The sequence below is a fragment of the Choristoneura fumiferana genome, chromosome Z, assembly GCF_025370935.1.
Source record: "Choristoneura fumiferana chromosome Z, NRCan_CFum_1, whole genome shotgun sequence".
NCBI classification, from domain to species: domain Eukaryota; kingdom Metazoa; phylum Arthropoda; class Insecta; order Lepidoptera; family Tortricidae; genus Choristoneura; species Choristoneura fumiferana.
Genome location: NC_133472.1, coordinates 5,472,781 through 5,495,266, shown reverse-complemented (window position 1 = coordinate 5,495,266; position 22,486 = coordinate 5,472,781). Strand labels below are relative to the sequence as shown.

At 37.9% G+C, this 22,486-nt stretch overlaps 2 protein-coding genes across 3 annotated transcripts; one reads left to right on the top strand and one right to left on the bottom strand.

Moving 5' to 3' along the window:
• Nucleotides 1–937: 937 nt before the first annotated feature.
• Nucleotides 938–16,701, bottom strand: exd (PBX homeobox extradenticle). Of its 2 annotated transcripts, none has more exons than XM_074104729.1 (8): nt 16,252–16,701; nt 15,872–16,024; nt 11,348–11,508; nt 10,538–10,638; nt 9,169–9,319; nt 7,960–8,056; nt 5,661–5,851; nt 938–4,444 (listed from the first exon to the last, which is right to left on the bottom strand). In XM_074104729.1, the coding sequence occupies exons 1-7, from the start codon at nt 16,508–16,510 to the stop codon at nt 5,670–5,672; spliced, it is 1,104 nt and encodes a 367-aa protein (XP_073960830.1). In that variant the 5' UTR covers nt 16,511–16,701; the 3' UTR covers nt 938–4,444; nt 5,661–5,669. The 2 variants fall into 2 exon arrangements, with proteins under 2 accessions (XP_073960830.1, XP_073960903.1); XM_074104802.1 differs by having other exon boundaries at nt 5,661–5,845.
• Nucleotides 16,702–17,098: 397 nt separating this feature from the next.
• On the top strand, nt 17,099–19,620 carry GlyRS (glycine--tRNA ligase). The gene has a single exon (XM_074104641.1). The coding sequence runs from the start codon at nt 17,239–17,241 to the stop codon at nt 19,438–19,440; it is 2,202 nt and encodes a 733-aa protein (XP_073960742.1). The 5' UTR covers nt 17,099–17,238; the 3' UTR covers nt 19,441–19,620.
• Nucleotides 19,621–22,486: the final 2,866 nt, after the last annotated feature.

The following is a 22,486-nucleotide window of genomic DNA, read 5'->3' as shown; positions in this document are numbered from 1 at the left end:
ACAGAGCGATCGAAATTTATAGCTTTAATGTCATTGTGAATAAAACGCTCCACTTTGTCCCGTACACCCGAAAGTACCTATAATCGTTTTGAGTTTAGGGTTTTAATTTCAACTCGATAAATACTCCGACACGTTTACGGGATAAACTCTTGACAGAAGTACTTGAAGCGAAGTTGAACCAACGCAGCCCGACGCTTTGAAGTACGGAACCCTAAAAATGTTTTTCTGGCTCTTTTCAAATTTCGTAATTGCATACCTTTGAAAATATGGGAATGAAAGTTCGTACGTCAATCCGAAATATGGAATAGAAGAATCTAATTTTTAGTAAGAATGCCGTTTTTAAATCCTACTTTCTAACTTACAATACAAGGACGTAAGATGTCAGACACTATGAAGAATTAGTCCTTTTGTGTTGGTACGCGAGTTTTGGCCAAAGAATGGAAGAACAAAATTAGTTTAATATAAAGCATTGTAATAATAGGTTATTTGCGATAGATTACTTAGTTGAACATACATGGAAATATCCCTACATTATTTTACTCAATTCAAAAATTTCACTCTACGAAATTTGTTTATTTCACCATATGGGGACCGATTTTTATTAAGTAAAATTGCCATTCGAGATTTGAGAAAAAAAAATCTAATTTGAAATGTGACTTCAAATATTTTATTCGAGCTATTTTATATTTATTTCCATCAGGTATCATTGATATGGCTTTACCTTAAATCTCATCCTCCTAGGTCACACTGCGCACGACTAAGATCAGCTATCAGCGGCAATTGGGACAAAATTCTTTTTCACTTCTCATGCTCGTAAAGTTCGTGTTTATGCTAGATCTAGGCGACATAAAATTACTTTTTATGCTCTAGTGCATAAAGTATAATCTTCATCTAAGACCAAGGTAAACAGGTGTGTCAATGTCAACAGCCACAAACAAAAAGTTTCTATATATTTTTTATTTTATATGAAACTAAAAATCAATCAATTCAATTAAAATAAAACTAAAAATTTATAATTACTGTACCCGGCCATAAAGATTGGACATCGGTTTTTGGATAGAGACTCGGCTTATTTCGGCTTCGTAGAGCGTTGTCACACACTACTTACGTGACGTTTGTCAGTCGTTGTACAGATGCAATAGAGTACGGACGCATTTAGATGAAAATATATAATAAAGAGTTGTTGAAGCCCCCCAAAACTTTAAATTGTACGATGGCATCTTTAGGGAAAAAGCGGGAAGTATCCTTTTTATAGTAGGTGCAACAGCTTTCTATACATATCCGAAGTTTACATGACATGTAATTGACATTGTCATTAATTTGACGTAAACGAATTAAAGTGCAGTATTCATTTGATATAAAAGGTCACTTCATAAATACGATGATTGGTGGACGGTCGCCAGTATTGGGAAATGGTTGTGAACAGCCAATTGTCTTTTTCCGAAGACCGATGTGCAATCTTAATCGCCGGGTACTGTATATAGCAATGAATGTAAAATAAAAGGTACCTGGCTAGTGAACAATATTGTATCCACTGTTGCTATTTAATTTCCTCTAAATCGAAGTGAAAAGCAGTGTAAAATTCAAGCATTAATTCCATTTTACCCTCGACGTGTCTATCCACCCTCGCCGTACCGGCTCGAGTCGGCTATAAGAACGTCTCGGGTAAAATGGCTCGTTTTATGCTCTTGTTGTACAATCAAAAAGAATTCTGACCCAAGTATACAGGATCGATAGGGTATTATTGTCACTAAAAACGACTACCTATATTATTAAGTGAACACACAGTTTGCAGTAACATAATATGTGATATAATGTCATTTTCTGTGAAATGGTACCACAGTGATTCATATTTCAGTTGGTTCGACAGTACATACTCTAGCCTTATTCAAGTGTTATATTAAAAGGTACGGTTTAAAAGGCATCGGGCTACGTCGCAACGGCTCAGTACGTCCAGCACAATATATCCGAATACTTACTTATATTAATCTAAGATAACTTACATCTATATATCGTATATTCATAACCACCATACAGAAAGACGAGTGAACAGAGCTCTCGAGTGTTTTTTATTTTCAAATTAAATTACTAATACTGCCAAATAATAACTTGTAAATAAAATTTCAGTGGTCGAAAAGTTTAAAAATAATACTATTCCCAATAAAATAATAAAAAATTAAAATGTTATACTGGATTGGCAGTGTCACTTTTCATACACATGACGAGGGAATTGTATAGACGTCTCAGCCTTAATGTTAAGTGCATAAAGTCGTGTATACATATTTTTGTAACTTTGGCCGTGTCGATATCTTTGCCCTTGACTGTACCTAATATTATCTACAACCGTTTTTTTGCTGAACGAAGTGTAAAACTAGAATACATTTAGAAACACCCATATGTAGTACGTTACCCCCATAGGTGGGTGTCTCCAAAATAAAACACTTTCGAGTTATTTTATATCTATCTGATGCGGAATTTCTTCAACGACAAAACGTTTCTAACGTCTCTAACGGTTCTTCTAACGTTTAAGTAAGCGTTTCTTTTTCGAGCCATTTGCCTTAAGAGGGCAGTATAAATTACTGTGATGATTTTTCAGGGGGCACCGAGCTTCTAGCTGTAATCAATTTTATGTATTCTATACACTCGTGGATTCCTTAACCTGTCATCTCCCAGGATGACATTTAATGATGTATTATCAAAGGAATTTGGGCACAAATTTGTGCCTCTGGGAGAGGACGGGTTAAGGGTAAGCGCGGCGGCTCGAGATAGGTTGGTACAAACGCGCGCATTTTCAAGTATTTTTTTCGTATTACTTAAACAAATGCAAATTTAAAAAATGTAACTTGTATACGCGATAGAAAACATCTAGTTTCTTATCATTAAAAAACTCACGACCTGCCGCGCACTAAGTGTTAATTATGTTTTTGATGACTTTGGGTTTTTTTCTGTTTCGATAGGAACGATGTATAAGTAATCGTGTTTCTACAGTGTATGATTTATAGAGAAAATCCTAAAGTATCTTACATATGAGTTTTATTAGTCATACATACATAATACAGCAAGGGATGAAATGAATGCAATAAATAAATGAGCTAGAAGCTCGGCGCGCTCTTAAATGCCACATTTTTACTGACATCCGGTGAAGGACTCACGTACACCCGAGGCCTTATTGTCCAATACACTTGAAATCACAATCTTTAGACCACTTCTTTCTTTCATACGATATAAGACGAGGGTAGAAAGAGATGCCGTAAAATGAGGTTACTTTGTAGAATATTCTAGGCGCTGTTATCACAAAACGCTGTAATCCGGGTTGCATCATTTTGTCATAACAGGGTCGGGTGGTGAATGCGATGGCGAATGTAAGCGCGTTAGACAATACAGGCTCTGGCCTTTAAAAGGCATTTACAAGGTCGAAGCCAGCATATAAATAAGGAGTGGGGTAGGGCGCGACCATGGATTTATGTATCATAAATGTGTGATTGCGGACAATTGACAAGATTTCATTTTTTTAACATCTGTTAATTACTACAGGAATCGAAAGAGTTTTGCCTCCTGAACATGGGAAAATATTTATTATAATTGATTTCTAAATATTAAAAAAAATACAAAAAAATTGAAAAAAATATGTCTGAATTTGCCAACACTACCACAGAATAGATATGTTTCCTTTGCCTTTATCACCAGAAAAAGGAGCTGTCATAATTTTGATATTGTCTCTATGCAACGTCTACGTCAGATTTACGTGATCTTTTTTTTAAGAGACTAGACAAAAGTAATGGATCTATTGTGTCGTAGTTTTGGAGTTATGCCCTTTTAGAATAAGCACATCTTAAAAAAATTGTAATAAATTAATTAATAGTTGTAGCGAAATTTTAAAAATATCAGCGTTTTTCTCTTTCCAAACAGAATACAGAGAACGAATCAAATTATAGTCTTAGAAATATGAAATCTTGTCAATTTAATAACAGGTTTAAGCCAACTTCATTTCCCGCCTAGTTTATATTCTTTCAGAAAAAATTGCTATTCCAAAGTCGTGTATGAAAAGGACCCGCCGTCTCCTCCTGATTATGTAAAATTTTATAAAATAAATCAACCTCCAGTAAAAGTACGACAGTGAGGTACCGACAGAGCTAACAGTTAAGTACTGATTTAGCGTTCGATAAACTAATAAACGAATAAAAAAAATAACATTAACCAATAAAAAATAAATACTGGGTTCTGCAGTCCAATTGTAGAGTAATACAAGAAATTAATCGATTACATGTCCTTCCAAAAATACCGTCACTACAAATATGTTTTTTTAAGTAATTTAAGGTTTATAGTATACAATGTCTTACGGCTAAGGCATGTCGGCCCGCTGCCGAGTAGCTTATCGGATAACTATAGTATAGTACGTAATGGCAATTCTGTGGAAGCTGCACAAGTCTATAACACCCGTAGTCTGAAATACAAAAAACATAGTTGGTTGTATTAATGCGATCATTTCAATATCAAAAGTATAGAACACTATTTACCGGCCGTACAATACCGACATGGAAATACCAACCCGATATTTCGTGTACACGCCCATAGAAACTCTTGTCAGTTTGACACCAGTTTGTGTGGGCGTGTACACGAAATATCGGGCCGGTATTTCCATATCGGTATTGTCCGTGTCTAATCATTAAAATAACTGCTTTTCCTAGTTTAGTATAATACATATTTTATTTATCTTATCAGACTTAGTTAAGTACTAAGCGTAAAAGCTAAAGTTCAAACATAGCAAATCTATGGGAAAGGTATCTAGTTAAGAGGGTGAAAATTCGGAATCTTCCAAGTTTAGGTATACATATTTTATATCGTTGGTTGCTATTTACTCCTAAACTACTAATAATTCGCAAGTAAACTTAGCCGTTATAGTGTTCTTTGTAAGTTTGATATACTAACTACCATCACGAATCTTTTTAAAATGTTCAAACCAACAGTTAGGATGTCAGAGGGGCGGACGCTCGAATTTTAATGAAAATCTGCTCTTTAAAGTTGATTTTTTTTGCAAACAGACTACTGAATTGAAAAATCGTCTTCACATCCCCCAATGACATTAAAAGACCTACCCAAAGATATCCCCCACTACAGGGTTAGACGAGAAAAAAAAAACACCACCACTTAACAATTTTTTTTGTTACCATTTTGTCGGCATAGTAGCTACATATAATCCATGCAAGCAAACTTAGCTTTCTAGCACTAACAGTCTGAGCGAAACCGCGGACGGACGGACAGACAGACAGACATGACGAAACCATAGGTTCCGTTTTTGCCATTTGGGTTACGCAACCCTAAAAAAACGCAATTTTTAACGTAATTTCTGCAATAATCCATTCGCTTGAGCAGTTAACTTAGTTGCGGGAGTGAGCTGAGAAGATATGCTAGTCAAAAGAAAATAAGGGCTACTTGATATTCACCGGTAAAATCAAATTAAAAATATGTTTGCGTTTTCATCTAAATACGTTTGAATTGAATGAAAAGTATTTGTATTGTGTTATGTAGTATTAATAAAACCATTTTTGGTCAAGGAATGTGTGTTATAAATAATTATAATTATTTGTATTTTAGTTTTACCAATAAAACTCCACGGCCAACATTTACTTTTGGGTTGTATATCTATGGTTTTTTTGTACCTTTAGGGTCTACGGCGAGAGATCCTGATGCATAGGGTCATACCCCATGGAGCCGTCGTAGCCGGGTTGCGGCTGGTCGTACCCGGGCGCCGGCAGCGAGTACCCCATGGAGTCCTGCGCGGGCGCCGGGGACATCATCGGGGTCGCCGCGCCAGATGCCGCGCCCATCGAGTACGGGGAGGCGCCTGCAGCTACGGATAATACCTCATGTAGGCTCACTCTACTGGCTAGCGTGCGTGTGACTTATATTATGACGCAACCGGTTTGAAACTTTGCGTTGCGTTGCATTTGCGGTCTCTCAAAAGCAGGGCTCAAACTTTGCGTGCGGTTGACGTCAAATCACATATAGGATGATTTCGGATAGTCTTTTCAAATACGGTATTTGACAACTCCTGATTTTGCCATATCTTAATAATTATTATGAAAATATAGATAAACAGATAGTGTTTAGCGAAGATAAAATTGAAATCGGTTGAAAATTGGATTTATAGTTATTTTTGAAAAATCGAAATACCTGTCTCTTTCTCAAACGCTTTTCTCTATGCAGCAAGTATGGCGGTACTGCCGTGTGACGTCACATGCCAGTATGTCTTTCTCTGTCTAATCTTGAATTTAAAACCTGTATAACTTTGTTATGTGTAAAGGTAGCTTAAAAATTGTTTTTCTATTCGATAACAGGCATTGTGTAGTTGTAATTTATAAAACATATACGAAACAGTCAAATACCGTATTCAGATTCAATTCAACTTCAACTACAATTTCAAATATTTTTATTTGCAATATTGCAAAATTTATTTCGTAAACAATCACCTATCTCAACCTCTTTAATTAAACAATATCGCCACTTCAAATGAGCAGCAGTACAGTCACCAGCATTAATATCTGCCACAGCGGAGCGTGCAAAAATATCTGACACGTCCTTCGGGCCCTCGAAATAGAGTCGTATCAGATATTTATGCACGCTTGTATCAGATATTGGTGCTGGTGACTGTACAGTAACGTCTTTGACTAACATTGTCATTTTGATATTAACAATAAATTGGCGTTATGCTTGTTTAGCTGTTGTATTTCACAATTATAAATTGTCAAAATATTATCTTTACAAGAATAATATTGATACTATTTTCCTCTTGCTGCGATCAAAATATAACACTGAAGAACAGCAATATTATCCTTTTCGACCTATATATACCTCTATTACTTCAATGCAAAAGCAACCTTCGTTCAATTGTATAAAGGTTCAATTTTAGAGATTGCATAGAAGCCTGGCGTATGTGTGTTGCCTTTTGTATTTGACGTGGCGGCGAAAAGGTTAAAAAGACCTTTTTTAGACAACCAAACATACCCTGAATTATAATAAGTAATAATAACTTTTATTTATTATGATTATTATGTAAAGCCGTGGTGGCCGAGTGGTTTGACCTATGGCCTCTCAAGCAGAGGATCGTGGGTTCAAACCCCGGCTCGCATCTCTGAGTTTTCGAAATTCATGTGCGGAATTACATTTGAAATTTATCACGAGCTTTACGGTGAAGGAAACATCGTGAGGAAACCTGCACAAACCTGCGAAGCAATTCAATGGTGTGTGTGAAGTTCCCAATCCGCACTGGGCCCGCGTGGGAACTACTGCCCTAGCCCTCTCATTCTGAGAGGAGGCCTGTGCCCTGCAGTGGGACTTATATAGGCTGGGATTATGATGATTATGTAACGCTGGAAATTTGCAATGCAATGACTCTGGGTCGCGGCCGTAGTAGCATAGACTAGCGTAGAGATGGTGGAAAACGTGACATTTAAAAAAACGATTAATACTCGATTGAATAAGCGATTATTATTTATTTACTTTAAATATAAAAAATTGTTACTGCTTTTATAATTGAAAAAACAGTCCTTGGAATTAAATCATGTATTGTAAATAATAAAATAGACAAAAATACTTCGATCTATTCTATTCAATTAATAAATTAATAGATTTACTGAACAGATTAATTATTTTGCAATAGATTCTAGGTTTGCACATCATTAAATGTCTGTGTTCGGGTTAATGGCGTCTATGTTTACCCTTTCTATAAATTGGAATGACGTAAACCATAGAGTTTTGTCGTAGTTACTCCTTAAGTTGCGTTAAATGAAGGCAAAGGGGCTGTTTCACCATCCATTGATTAGTGTTAACTGGCGGTTAGGTGTGATGCCGTCTCTATTTGTTTCGTTCGAATAGACGAAGACGGCATCACATTTAACCGTCGGTTAACGCTAATCAATGGATGGTGAAACAGCCCCTAAGATGTGAAGTCGCACTTACCGGCTGCCTTCTTGGCGGCGTACAGATTGGCCTCCTCTTGCGCCTTACCGATGTTCTTCTTGTAGCGGATGCGTTTGTTACCGAACCAGTTGGACACCTGGGAAGAAAGAGTCAGTGAAGGGAAAAAGTGTAGCTTTGGTTTCAAAATAATATTTTTTATACGAATTTTGAGTTAGTTTTATGACGCTCACACAGTTTTAAAAATTTCAAAAAACGGACATTGCGACATTTTTTAAACTAGGTATCGGAATCGATTGTGCTCTTGATTCTGAGTAGTGATGTAACGTATATTCGCATATTCGCATTCGCAAAATTTCTGCGAATGTTTTGCGAATATGAATATCAGAAAAAAAATACAATTATTAGATAATAGTAGGTTAATAAAATCAAAATACATTAATTTCTTAACTTTACTTAACCTTGTAATCACATTATCAGTATTCACTTAATCATTTGGTATTAAGTATTACTATGTACATTTTATTTTTCGTGCATTACTATATAATTATACGTTTTTAGTAAAAACATTTATTTTAAAATTGAAAATCACAAAATATACATAGATCAATTGTTAAAAAAAAAAAAAACCTAAACTAATTAATTAAGTATTTATTTATTTACTTCGCGATGCGTTCGTATAAACTCGGTAATTCTCGGAACAAAATACAAACGGAACGCACTTCGTTGGAACGAGACTGCCATAGACAATTTGGCGCCAAAACGAAAAACTGAATATTCGCATTCGCGAATGTCGGTAGCAGATATTCGCATTCGCATTCGCGAATGTTCAAAAAATGTTATTTGTTACTAGACGTAACGATACAGATGTGTATGGAGAGGGATACGTATCGTTTTGTTTCGCCGCTAACATAATACCTACCTTCGGTCATTGTCCTTCGCCTGTCATGGGAACAAAGTATAGTTCAGACTTAACTCGACTGAACTGACTGACTCGACATATATGAAATGTCAACAACACAAACTGGCGGACGGCTTCCTCGCCGATGTTCAAAAGACTTTTTCAAAAAATCTTTCAAAAAGATTTTTTTTTTTTATTATTTCGTATTAAGTTCGTTTTTTTTTAATAAGTTAATTTGTAATTTTATTTTTAATGAACTGTCCAGTTAGTTCGCCTAATTCTAGACTCAACTATAGTACTAATTCAGTACTGACCCTTTTTGTGGCGATAATAAATGACACCCCACTGACCTGCGAGACGGTGATGCCGCACTTGCGCGCTAGCTCCTCTTTGGCCTCCTCGCTGGGGTAGGGGTTGGAGAGGTGCGAGTAGAAGTATTCATTCAGTATCTCCGACGCCTGCTTGCTGAAATTGCGGCGCTTGCGGCGGGCGTCCAGGAAACTGGAGAATAACGAATAACGGGCCACTTTTATGTAAAAAAAAAAACATACACCGTGTTTTTCTTGATGTTAACTTCGGCAGACGGCTCAGTTCATTGATATGAATGAACTACCTGATAATGTGATAAGTACTCGTAATTAACTTTTCTACACATTTTACAAATAATAGGCCGAGAAGTATCGCGCTGCAGGCGCTGCGGCTTGCCTGCAGCGCGCGATCACTCCAGCGGCCTGCAAAGAGATTTCATACAACTTTGCAGGCCGCTGGCCGGCAATGCGACCGTCTTTTGTTTCAACGCCGGCTCTGCGGGACAGCCTCCGCCGCAGCAGCACCCGCAGCCACCGCGCCAGCAGCCAGCGTGACACGCGCACACACAACAGGGCGACCAGACCAACGTCCCACCAGCTTGATTTCTTGTTTTTTTTTATTTTATTTCATGTCATGTTTGAGCAAAAGCACTATACAAGCCTCGGCCGGAACGTGGGGTTGCATTGCAACCCCCTACTATTAAATGGAAAACAATGGATTAGTTAAGGACTTTGAAAAAACGTCATAAATTAAGGACCTTTACACTGTTTTACTGCTAATAATGAATTATCGTAATCCTTGATTATCTTTTAAACAATTAAGAGTTTGACCACTAGTGCCTTGGAGAAATAATCTTCGTTTGAGCTGTAGATTGTCCCCTCAAAGTAAACGGAAATTAAAAATAACACTGTGTATGTGTATGCATATATATCTGTAGCCAGAGCCTTCTAATACTATAATTGCGGAAGTTGCCGTTCGTTACTTTTCTGCGCGGGGGTATAAAAAAGGTCTCGTTTAGTCTTCCTTCAACCTACAACTACCTATTTCATAATTTATTCTTTAAAAAAAATTATGAGTACAAAATTCCTAACCATTCTATTTAAGATACTGTTTTCACTGGATACATTCGGAAGTTGCCAGCTGAGACGCAAACTTCTTAAATCAGAACCTAAATGAATCTAGAATACTAGTGTTCAGAATCATATTAAGAAAAAATCGTAACAAAACGGACACATCGATACAATATTTTGGGGACACATCTGGAGACCCTGTTTTTCCAGCTCGGAATCATGGACTGAGTCTACCTACCAAATATTATTGAAATCGGAGAGATAAACTTAGGGTACAACGGTAGATAGAAATGCCCATAAACAAAGTGTCCATTTTGTAATTTTGATGAAAATGACTCACCGGGAGCGCAGAATCATGACAGCCTCGCAGGTGGACTGCTTCAACTGCATCTGGATCGAGCTGAACTTCTTGTGGATTATCTGCACCATGCGCTCGATCTCCTGGATAACATACATCGAATTTTCATGAACTGCATACATATTTTTTTTTATGTAGCCTGTATTATGTCCCACTGCTGGGCAAAGGCCTCCCCTTTTCTCCGCCACTCTTCCCTGCCCTGCTCAGGTCGTCCCGCCATCTCCTCTTGGGTCTGCCTCTGCTCCTATGCCCATCCCTCGGATCCCATTCGGTTACGATTCGTGCCCATCGGTCCGGGTGCATGCGGCAGACATGTCCGGCCCAGTCCCACTTCAGCTTGGCGGTCTTGACACCCACATCTGTGATACGAGTTTTGGAGCGCAGTATCGTATTTCTGATTCGATCAGTTCTCAGTACATATTATCGAATAAAAAATATATATACTGTAACGGGTGACGTTCTCGCTTCTTATTGCTACACACAAAGACATTAATTTTTTTTTAGGGTATACTTGGCAAGTAAGGGCATAATAAATAGTTATAAAAAATAATTATGTCACATTATGTTTAAGTAAAAAAAGCCACTTTTAGCAATTTTAGGTTTTAAGTTTGACAAAAACGGTACAATAGTGACAGGTTGCTAGCCTGTCGCCTACGGTATACCTTAACCTATATCCTCAGTCGCCTCTTACGACTTCCACGGAAGAAACGGAGAGGTGTAATTCTAACCCGACACCACACAACATGCATTGCATTTCATGATATTTGTGTTTGTATTTGTCGGTGGGCCTACCTTGGGCGTGATGGGCCTGGTGCGGCTCTGCTCGCGAAGCAGATTCATCACGTGCGTGGTGAACTCGTTGCAGGCATTCTCGTACTTGTCCAGCTCCTGGTGGTAGATCTGACGGATCTGCGCCAGTTTCGCGCGGTAGTCCGAGTGCTCGATCGCGTTATCTGCGCGAGCGGTGCTTTGAGACAGTGCTAAGAGGAACTGGCCCCCACACTCCACGTTTAATAGATTATTTTCGTGGCATGAAGCAGGCAATGAGGGCTATCGCGTATGAATTCACCGCTAGAGGCGCTAGTGTAGCGTGAGGTCTCCGAAATGTCAAATCTCATAGTTTTTGGGTGAGCTACGCGGGTTTATTTATAATTAGAATAATTTTGTGAATATTTTGCAATATCTGAAATTAATTATGGCAAATATGCTTTCCGGGACAATGAATGTCTGTGTTTTGAGACAGTTTTGTGTTTCGGAAACCTTTGTCCTCCGCTTTTTTCCGAACAAAACGGGGACTATGCAACACTGGCATGCTCGATATTTTTATGGTACGGTTTTAAGGTGTATTAAATATGATTTTAATCTAAACTTTGTTTTCACGCCCGTAATAACAGACTTTGAAAGCCATACTTAAAAACCTCACGCAACAGTGCGCCATCTGGTGAGACAAAAAACGATAGCCCTCATTGGCTGAGTATGAGTATTAACCGGACGAGCTTGCGAGCCCGTTTAACTAATACGAAGCCAGCCTATCGAGACTAATGTAAAGTTTTTTTTTTAAATGGTTAAGGAAGAAAACTAAATTAGAATAAACTTTCTCTCAAAATATATTATGACATTTAATTTTATTCCAATAAAGTTTTGTTTTTCCGCCATTTTTTGCTGTTTCTGACACAGTAAAAAAAGTCCGGGGTTCCAACAAAATAACAAATACCAGGCGCGGCTCACTCCGCGATTTTGCTCTCCGCTACAAGTAGATGTCTGGGGCGCCAATGTGTATTTTTTGTATTTTCTATGAGTCATATTACTTGAAATAAATGAATATTATTATTATTATTATATGTGAAATTTATATCAAACTAGCGGACCCGGTTACTAGGGCAAAGATATCGACACGGCCAAAGTTGCAAAAATATGTATACACGGCCTTAATGTTAAGTGCATAAAGTCCTTTCTGCCAAGTTTCTTGCGGCGCATTCTTCTTGGCAATGATGGTCTTTCCGAAAGCGCTGGTAGTTTTAAAAAATGACGTGTAAAAGTGCCCATTGCGGCCTATTTACTGAATAATGATTTTGATTTTTTTTTTTTTTTTTTTTTTTTCTTAAACTATGTATACATACATAGTTCAGTTAAAGCTTTGCCCTGTGACCTAGCGTACCTTCAAACAGTATGTAATACATAGTTCACTTAAGAATAGTTTGCAGAAAAATAAAAATCAAAAGTAAATAACAAGGTTCACAATAAAAAAAAAACGTTATTCGCTGCTGCAAAAAAATCTTAGCTACTGCAGTAACTTTAAGCTGCGTTCCCACCAGAGATGTGCTAGGATGCGTTGCCAGGAACCTACAGAAACGCTTAGTTTTCATGTCCTCACTCCGCTGAGCTGTTTCCACTAGCCTCCTCCTCCTAGTACATATCGTTAGCAATAGAACTTATATATCTTTTGAAAAAGGAATAGTGTCATTTTCTCTGTATCATTCAAAATTACAAAAAAAAAACAACTTATCTATGAGAGATTAAGTATTAAATTTCAGTGCCAATTTTTGTTGTATGATGGGTCTCAGGAGGCTAGAGATGCGCTGTGCGATGATAAGTAAATCAAGCGTTTCTATTGGTCCCTGACAAACACATTCCTGGCAACACAGAAATCAGTATACCTATTCATATTCCTTATTGCATTTATTTATCTATAAAATAATAAATGTCACAATTTTAACTAATTGAATATACCTACTACTTTTAGCGTGCATTGTTGCAGCATAATGAAAATTCTTGTTGCTTTATTGGTACAATGCTTCAGCAGGATAATACGTAATAAAATAACGAGGCAAATACGTCAGTAAACTAAAACTAGCGCACGGGCGTTTTAAAAAAAATGTACCCTTACTTTTTTTTTCAATTTGAAAAAGAATATGATTTTCCTACTCAGAATCAAGAGCACAATCGATTGCGATAGTTTAAAAATATATAGCCAAAAAAAAAGCAGTTTTGTAACGTTATTTTCATACACTCAGTATGGGCGTGACAAAACTGACTCGTAAAATTTTATATGGAAAGATTAAATACATTTTGAAAGAAAAGGTACACTTTTTTCTGAAAAGGGCGGGCCATCCGAGGCAGTGCGAGTCAACCGCTGAATAGGTCATTCCGGAGTGGCGCCGGGCATCTACCAGCAGCTGAAAACTTAATCGCGCAGTGAGCATGAGCCGCGCCTGATGGAACCCGAAACCTCCTAGGACATCTGTTCTCAAGTGTGAGATAATTTTTTACAAAGATATTAAGGTCTGGCTTCATTCTGTGATGTATACCTTGTATACTCTTCTGTTAATGCATTCACTGCCACCGACGCACATACGCGTTTTCGGAACTTCGCCCAGTGCCGCTGTTATAATTATTCATACATTTTGAACGCACATGTGCGTCGGTGGCACCTCTGGAAGTCAGGTGGCAGTGAATGCGTTAATAATTCATGTGGAAGAGTTTGTGTTCAACTGGCATACCTACTTTTTATCTTACTAAGTCTAAGTATAAGTTATATTCATCCATGATAATAAGTAAGTAGGTACAGTATTATCAACTGTCTTTAAAATATATTAGACACTAAATAAGTCGTTTTAGAGTTCCGGAGCCAAAATGGCAAAAACGGAACCCTTATAGTTTCGCCATGTCTGTCTGTCTGTCTGTCCGTCCATCCGCAGCTTTGCTCAGAGACTATCAATGCTAGAAAGCTGTAATTTTTCAGGGATATACATGTAAACTATGCTGACAAAATGAACTATAACAAACTAAGTATAACGGCTAAGTTTGCTTGAGAATTATTAGTTTTACTTTGAAATAGCAGCCCAAGGTATAAAATATACCTAAACTTGGAAGATTCCGTATAAAATACGAAATCCTTAGAAAAATATTACTGAATTTTTTCGTAACGGAACTCTATTTTGGCCGTGTCCGACACGCTCTTGGCCGGTTTTTTAATATATTTTAATGCTTATTTAGAAAGTTGGGCAAGTTGTTATATTATGAGACAAAGGCAAACAAGCATGTGGGTGATCTAATCGGAAATGATCACCACTGTCCGTGAATATCAAAATCCATCAACTGCCACTAAACATTTACCAACCTTGAATAGCTAATTGTATAAAATTGTGGCAAAAATAAACTAGGTAAAACATGCGTTCAAGTAATTTTTGTTTTACAATGCACAAAAATAATTTTAGGTATCTATTATTTCATAATGACAAACTGTGTGGTTGTGAATGAATGCTTACATTGCAGTATTTGTTTTCGCTAAAGTAGTCAAGTTTCACATAGATTATGTATGACCCTAATAATAAGACTGGTTGTTCACTACTGCTATAGAAACTCAGAAACTAAGGATAGCCGTGAGAGGTATTTGAGTGATTTGGACCTGTTCAAAAGTGTAATATTATTTTGAGTTGTCCAGTATCAGAAGATGCAGTACGAATTTACAGGTTCATCAAGCACTCCTTTGCAGCCAGATAATCTGGACATCGCAATAGAAGTGTTTGACGAATGTGGCTATTGAGTCTTTCAATGAGGCTGGCATAGTCAAACAGGTGCACTTAAGCCTCGAAAAAAATATATAAAAAAAAACTCAGAAACTTGGTTATGGCTTAGCCATTTGTATGAAAGGAGTAAAATAATCAGCACACATACCAATTTAAAAAAACTAAATTAAGAGCTCAAAAATGCACTGATCTGTGCCTATACACACAAAAGGTTAAAAAAATAAAACTTACAACAGTAATGATAGAGCTTGTCAAATTTAAAATAATGCGTCCCTCACTCAACTAAATCAGTTCATTACAAGTAGTTAGACTGCAAATCTTACAATACATCAATGATACTGCAATACTGCATAACAAGGTTTTTCCATAAGGTATAATTTTCACTGTACTAACAGTACTAACATTGTACTGTTCCGACAGTGAAAATAATACCTTATGGAAAATGCTACTTATGCGGTACTGCAGTATCACAGCTCTCTGCTTCTTAGTCAACTTCACACTTCAGGCATACTGCTTCACCTGCATCTCGCGTTTAGGGCAAACAGCTTTTTAGGCAAATTTTATGTTTAGGCATAAACACCTTTATTGGCATCTCGCTTTTTAGGTAACTCGATCAAAAAGGGACAAGCTCTACCAAGAGTTAGTCTATTGATCAAGCAGTAGTTAAGTTTAAAATGTATACACAGTTTTTCAATCTGAGAAAATGACTTATAAAGCCAACCGATCATAATTATCATAAAACAGTACAGCCAGCAGAGATTTGAAATTAAAAATAAATAATAAATACCCCACTCGCCAGCAGCAGCTGAGGCAGATGCGGCTGCCCCAGCGCCTCCTCCCTTTTCAGGGCCTGCAACACCCTCTGCGATCAGCATGTTGTCCAGACGCATCAGCTGTGGGTCTGGGGGCTCTTCCTCTTGCGTGTTGCGGAGCGACAATACTGAACAACAGATTCTATTGAATTTCTAGTGTCTTATTAAGATTTATTGCTAAAAGGATATCATTGAGTCGAGTATGCAGAAATATGGAAGGTAAAAGGACAGCAGTGTAAATTGCAGGTATAAAAATGCGTTTTTATGAGCCACTTTATAAAGGCGTTTTGCCACAAGATTTTGTATAGATTGAGATAGCATAATATAGTAGTAGTAGTAATATAGTACGCGTTACCTGTTTTCTCTTTTATCTCGCAGAGAACCGAGAAGAGGGCGGGCTTCATCCTGTGGCAGTTGAGCGTGTGCTTACGAGCCTGCGCCTCGTCCAGGCTCTGGTCGGTTATGTTCATGATCTGCTGCAGGATCTCCCCGATGTCCTGCTTGCGCGCCTCGCCGTCACCAGAGGCCGGCGCGCCTTCACCGCCCGCCAGCCCGTACCCTTGCGGACCCATCAACCCACCGCTATGCGCCATCATTCTGTTCGGATCATCCATCTCTCAAACTCTCAATACATAAATATTCTTTATTCTTACACACTAAATACGTATACGTCTTTGTACGCGGTTGAAATGATTGCTTAATAAAAATAATTTAGATAAAATATACAACAAGTCCCCCAACGGGTGAAAAGCCTTCTTCTCAAGCAATAAAATGGCCGACTTCTTTGTGCTGTCAAATCTGAGATATGTATCCGAAAAGAAAACAAATAATTAAAACTATTCCTATCACGCTTTATCTCACAACTGTTAAAGCTGTGATTTAGAGTGTGAGAGAGACGGTTAAATAAATGTTGCCATGCTGGGGACATATGGACATATAAAATTGATTTCATGGCTAGCATGGCTTCTCGCCGCGTCGCAAGGTTTGTTTGGCTACTTGCAAAGAAAAATCAATGTTTTATTTTACTGTTCATTTTATTACCAACTAAACATTACCGACATAAATGATAACTACGTTTTCTATACTCAACTTTTTAAGTGCGTCTACGCTGTCTGCATGAAATATATTTTGTGGTGAAAATCTACAATAAATTAAAGAATGTGAACACACCACAATTTCGACAGATCAAGCAAAAATCTTGATGTGAACGTGGCTTAGATTATAGATTTCGTCACGTCACTCGCTATTCTTTCACCGTCAGCTACCACGCGACAAAAACCTAATGTAATTAGGTATCGGCGAACATATGTGAATAATATGTAAACGCAGGCATTCAATATAAATGAGAAACCTTCTCTCCCTATTTCATAAGTGTAGTGTTCTTAGTAAACAGCTCCCAGTCGTCTGCAGCCAGTACCGGCTGTCACACCAGCTGCAACATTGGGGCAGCAATAAGGTTCATCGGAAAATCAAAATACCTAATCCTTTACGTGAAATAATTATGGCTGACCCTAAGATTGAAGCAATCCTGGCGCCACTGAGAGCGAGCGTCAAGGAACAGGGTGATTTAGTTCGAAAACTAAAAGAAGAAAAGGCCCCGGAAATCGACGTGAAGAAGGCCGTAGCGGAGTTGAAGGCTAGGAAGAAAGTTTTGGAAGACAAAGAGCTGGCTCTAGCGCCTTCCGAGGAATCCTTCGACCGTGCCAAGATGGAGGACCTCATCAAAAGAAGGTTCTTCTATGACCAGTCCTTTGCTATTTACGGTGGTATTACTGGCCAGTTCGACTTCGGACCTATGGGCTGCGCCTTGAAGAGCAACATGATCCAGCTATGGAGAAAATATTTCATCCTTCAAGAACAGATGTTGGAAGTGGACTGCTCAATCCTCACCCCTGAGCCTGTGCTAAAGGCTTCTGGACATGTGGAGAGGTTTGCTGACTTGATGACTAAAGATGTGAAGTCCGGTGAATGCTTCCGCTTGGACCATTTAATTAAGGCTCATTTGCAAAAGATCAAGAGTGAAAAAAACACTAAAGCTGAGCTGAAGACTGAGATTGAGGATATCCTTGTCAAACTTGATGGTATGACAGCTGATGAGATGTTTGTACTTATGAAGAGGTTTGATATGAAATCTCCGATCAGTGGTAATGAACTGACCCCACCCATTGAGTTTAACCTCATGTTCAACACTCAAATTGGCCCTTCAGGCCTTATCAAAGGCTTCCTCAGGCCAGAGACAGCCCAAGGCATCTTTGTCAACTTCAAACGTCTCTTAGAATTCAACCAGGGTCGCCTACCATTTGCTGCTGCCCAAATTGGCAATTCATTCAGGAATGAAATCTCTCCTCGCTCAGGCCTACTCAGAGTCAGAGAATTTACCATGTGTGAGATAGAACACTTCTGCGACTCAAAGGATCATCCGAAATTTGAGTCTGTGAAGAACACAAAAATGTTGTTGTACTCTGCTGACAATCAAGAACAAGGGCGTTCTGCAGAGTTGATAACCATCGGAGAAGCTGTAGCCACAGGAATGGTGAACAATGAAACGCTGGGGTACTTTATGGCTAGAATCCATTTGTATCTCTTGGCTGTTGGTATTGAGCCCAGTAAGTTGAGATTCCGACAGCATATGGGTAATGAGATGGCTCACTATGCATGTGACTGCTGGGATGCTGAGTGCCTCTCTAGTTACGGTTGGATTGAGTGTGTTGGCTGTGCTGATAGATCTGCCTTTGATTTAACACAGCATACCAAAGCTACTGGTGTCAGACTAGCAGCAGAAAAAAAACTGCCAGCTCCCAAGCAAATTGAAGTTGTTGAAGCAGTTGCTAACAAGGCAGCTATTGGCAAAGCCTTCAAGAAAGATGCCAAGATCATCAATGACACCCTAGCAGCAATGGACAGTGCTGCATTAAATCAACTGCAAAAAAACCTAGACACAGATGGGGAGTATAATCTCATAACATTAAATGGAGAATTCAAGCTCTCTGCGAATCTTGTCAGTGTAAAGAAGACAGAAAAGACTGTTCATGTTGAAGAGATCATACCAAGTGTGATAGAGCCTTCTTTTGGAATAGGCAGGATCTTGTACTGCCTCTTGGAGCACAACTTCAAGATGCGAGATGGGGATGAACAGAGGACATACTTCGCTTTACCACCGACAGTAGCTCCAATGAAGTGTGCAGTGCTGCCACTCAGCGGCAACACCGAATTCCAGCCCTTCGTACGTGAACTTTCCCAAGAGCTAATATCAGCTGATGTTTCCCATAAAGTCGACGACTCTTCTGGCTCCATTGGGCGTCGTTACGCGAGGACTGACGAGCTCGGCGTCCCTTACGCGGTTACCGTCGACTTCGATACCGTCAAGGAGCCTCACACAGTTACACTGAGGGAAAGAGACAGCATGGGCCAAGTGCGGCTTCCTCTAGCTGATGTGCCAAGTGTAGTTAGGGACCTAACCAACAGCAAGGTCTCTTGGTCTGACGTGGAAGGAAAATATCCTAAGTTTGAACAACAAGAAAACGTAAAGGGCTCAGCAGCTTAGTCTCTGGACATTTGACGCAAACAGTTGTTTGTCCAGGTGTGGTACACGCAGCAGACGGCATGCAGCGTTAGTGTTAGCTTAAGCGTAATTATGCAATTGTTATTAAAACATAAAGATTGGAACTCTGTTCTACTTCTTATTTGTTTTGCGATTGACAAATAAACTTTTTAGTTGGCCGTATATTTTCGTATTACTTGCCTATATTGTGTGTAACTTGTACCCCTTTTGAACTCTGTTTTTGTGTAGGTACAGCCTTGGTTAGATACATTTAACCCCATGAAGTCCATTGAGTCACTTTAAAAACTCGGGTAAATCCAATTCAGAATTTTCTAAGATTTTGGTATTAAACAAAAGAGTAAAAAACTAGTTTCGTTACAATTTTATCGGTTAAGTATAATTCCGTGTGGATTTTGAGAAAAAAACAGTCATAATATTTTATCACAATCAGATAAATACATGACAGGTTTTTTTATTCAAATGTACCTTAGTAAGTGCATTCAAGCAAATCAGCGAAAGAAGTCTCTTTTTCTGACAGTTTTGTTTCAAATAGTAAGTTATCTATCTACCGACTGCCTTAAAAAAGCTAAAAAGAGGAAAAAAACTGGTAGGTACTTGGGTAATACATGAAACGTCATTTTAGTATGTTGGTGTAATAAACAGTATAGATATAGATAAACAGCTATGAATAGGACCTAGATAATAAGTCAGGAAACGTAACTCGGAACAAATTCCACACAAAAAGTGGCCATGCCTAAAACCAAAACGACTTATGATTAAAATACGAATCAATTACAAGGTTGCAAATAGACGTGCTTGTTGATTGGTTAAAGTTCAGAAACAAAGCAGGGATTGGTTGTCTTGCGTAATGCAAGTCAGATGCATAAATTACTTAGACAACTGGCGTAGACGGATCACAGAATCACTGCATCTAACGTTTCACACGGAATGCCGAGGACCTGGGTTCGATTCCCAGGGCTGGTCTTATTTTTCAGGTTTTTCTGTGCATCCATATTTCAGTTTGTATTTTCGATATGTATTTTACGGGATGACCGTAAAAGTAATTAAATTTGGAGTTGGAATAAATAATACAAAAAGATTCCAAAAAACCAATCTTAATTTGATTGCTTAGTAACGATATCTCTTGTCCGGGTGAGCGGTTAGTTCCAATGGAGTGCCGAAAAAGTTTCTCGATGAGGGCTACAGCATAGATGTCGCTAGTGTCGCTGATTAAGTGACTAAATAGGAAACAAACAAGCTGAGATATAGAGGTGCATAGGAGATATTCGTGTCTGTACCACTGTCTAGCGGTGGAATGCCGAGGACCTGGGTTTGTCTCCCAGCGCTGGTCTTATTTTTCTGGTTTTTCTGTGCATGCATATTTCAGTTTTTATTTTCGATATGAGCATAAGTTGCTTACTTAATTGTGTTAAAGTAATTGTTGATATTAAATAAAACTTTATTTCTTATAATTGTCTTTTATTCCAACTTTTCTTCACAAAATAACTTAACTATGACGACGCACATTCGCTGACATTTTTTTCTCTATATAGTAGACAAGGAGAGTTGTCACAGATTAAAACTAAAAAACATATGATTTGGATGGGTGGACATTGATCCTCAACACTCTCCCTCAATGTTCACACATCTATACCTACATACACTAACATTTTACAAGATTAAGCATATTACATAGTCTGACAAATCTTTCACCTGATAGAGGCTTTGTTAGCACATCAGCTACTTGGTCTGTTGTAGATACATATTTAACTATAATAAGTCCTTCCTCTACCTTTTGCTTTATGAAATTAAATTTGACATCTATATGTTTTAATCGTTTTTGGTCAGGATTTTTTACAATTTTCATGGTGCTTTGATTGTCCTCAAAAATAATAGTTTTACATATTTCAATATTAAAATCTGACAAAAGTTTCATCAGCCAACAAGCTTCAACAGATGCTTCACATAATGCAATCAATTCAGCTTCGGTAGTACTCAAAGCAACCGTGCTTTGCTTCTTAGATTTCCATGTCACTGTATTACCAAACAATTTAAATAAGTATCCACTAGTCGATTTTCTATCACTATCCCTTGCAAAATCTGCATCTGCAAAACCTACTAAGCCATGATCATTACATTTCGAATATTTTAAACTAAAATCAATTGTTTGCTTGACATATCTAAGTACACGTTTTAATGCTTGCCATAACTTCAAAGTTGGTTGTGATTGAAATCTACTCAGGTATGACACAGCTGTTGCTAAGTCCGGTCTTGTGCTCACCATAGCATACATTAAGGATCCAATAAGTGATCTACACTGATGTTCTAAAGTCATGTCTACTTCACTCAAGTCAAAGTCCAGTTTAAAGTTAAGGTCCATAGGGGAATTAGTCCCTCTACAATTGTCCATGTTGTATGATTCAATTACCTTCTGTAAATATTTAGATTGATTGAGATAGATGCCATCTTGTTTCTTCTGAATACTGATACCGAGATACATTAAATTATTGTCACCTAAATCTTTCATGTTAAATTTTGTTTTTAAGAAATTCTTGGCAATTTCTATTTCAGTCCTACTAGGTCCAACAATCAGTAAATCATCAACATATAAAATCAGATACAAATCGCCTTTATTATATAGACAATAGTCATTTTGAGAACGTGTAAAACCATATTCAGTAATAACTTCTGTAAATTTTTCATACCAATATTTTGGGCTCTTTTTTAAACCATACAAAGATTTCTGTAATTTTAAAACATGACCTTTGGGAACCGTTAGACCTTGTGGGGGTTTCAAATATACTGCCTCATCAATCCTGCCATACAAAAATGCGCCTTTGACATCCATTTGGTGAATTTCATAATCCATTTGTGCAGCTACTGATAGAAGAACTCTTAAGGTTTGTAATTTCAAAACAGGTGAGTATATATTTTCCAATTTATCTTTTTGTTGGTAACCTTTCACCACTAATCTTGCTTTAGGTATTTCTTGCTCTCCGATGTTCTTCTTTGTAAAAACCCATCTACTATCCAGTAACTTTTCATTCTC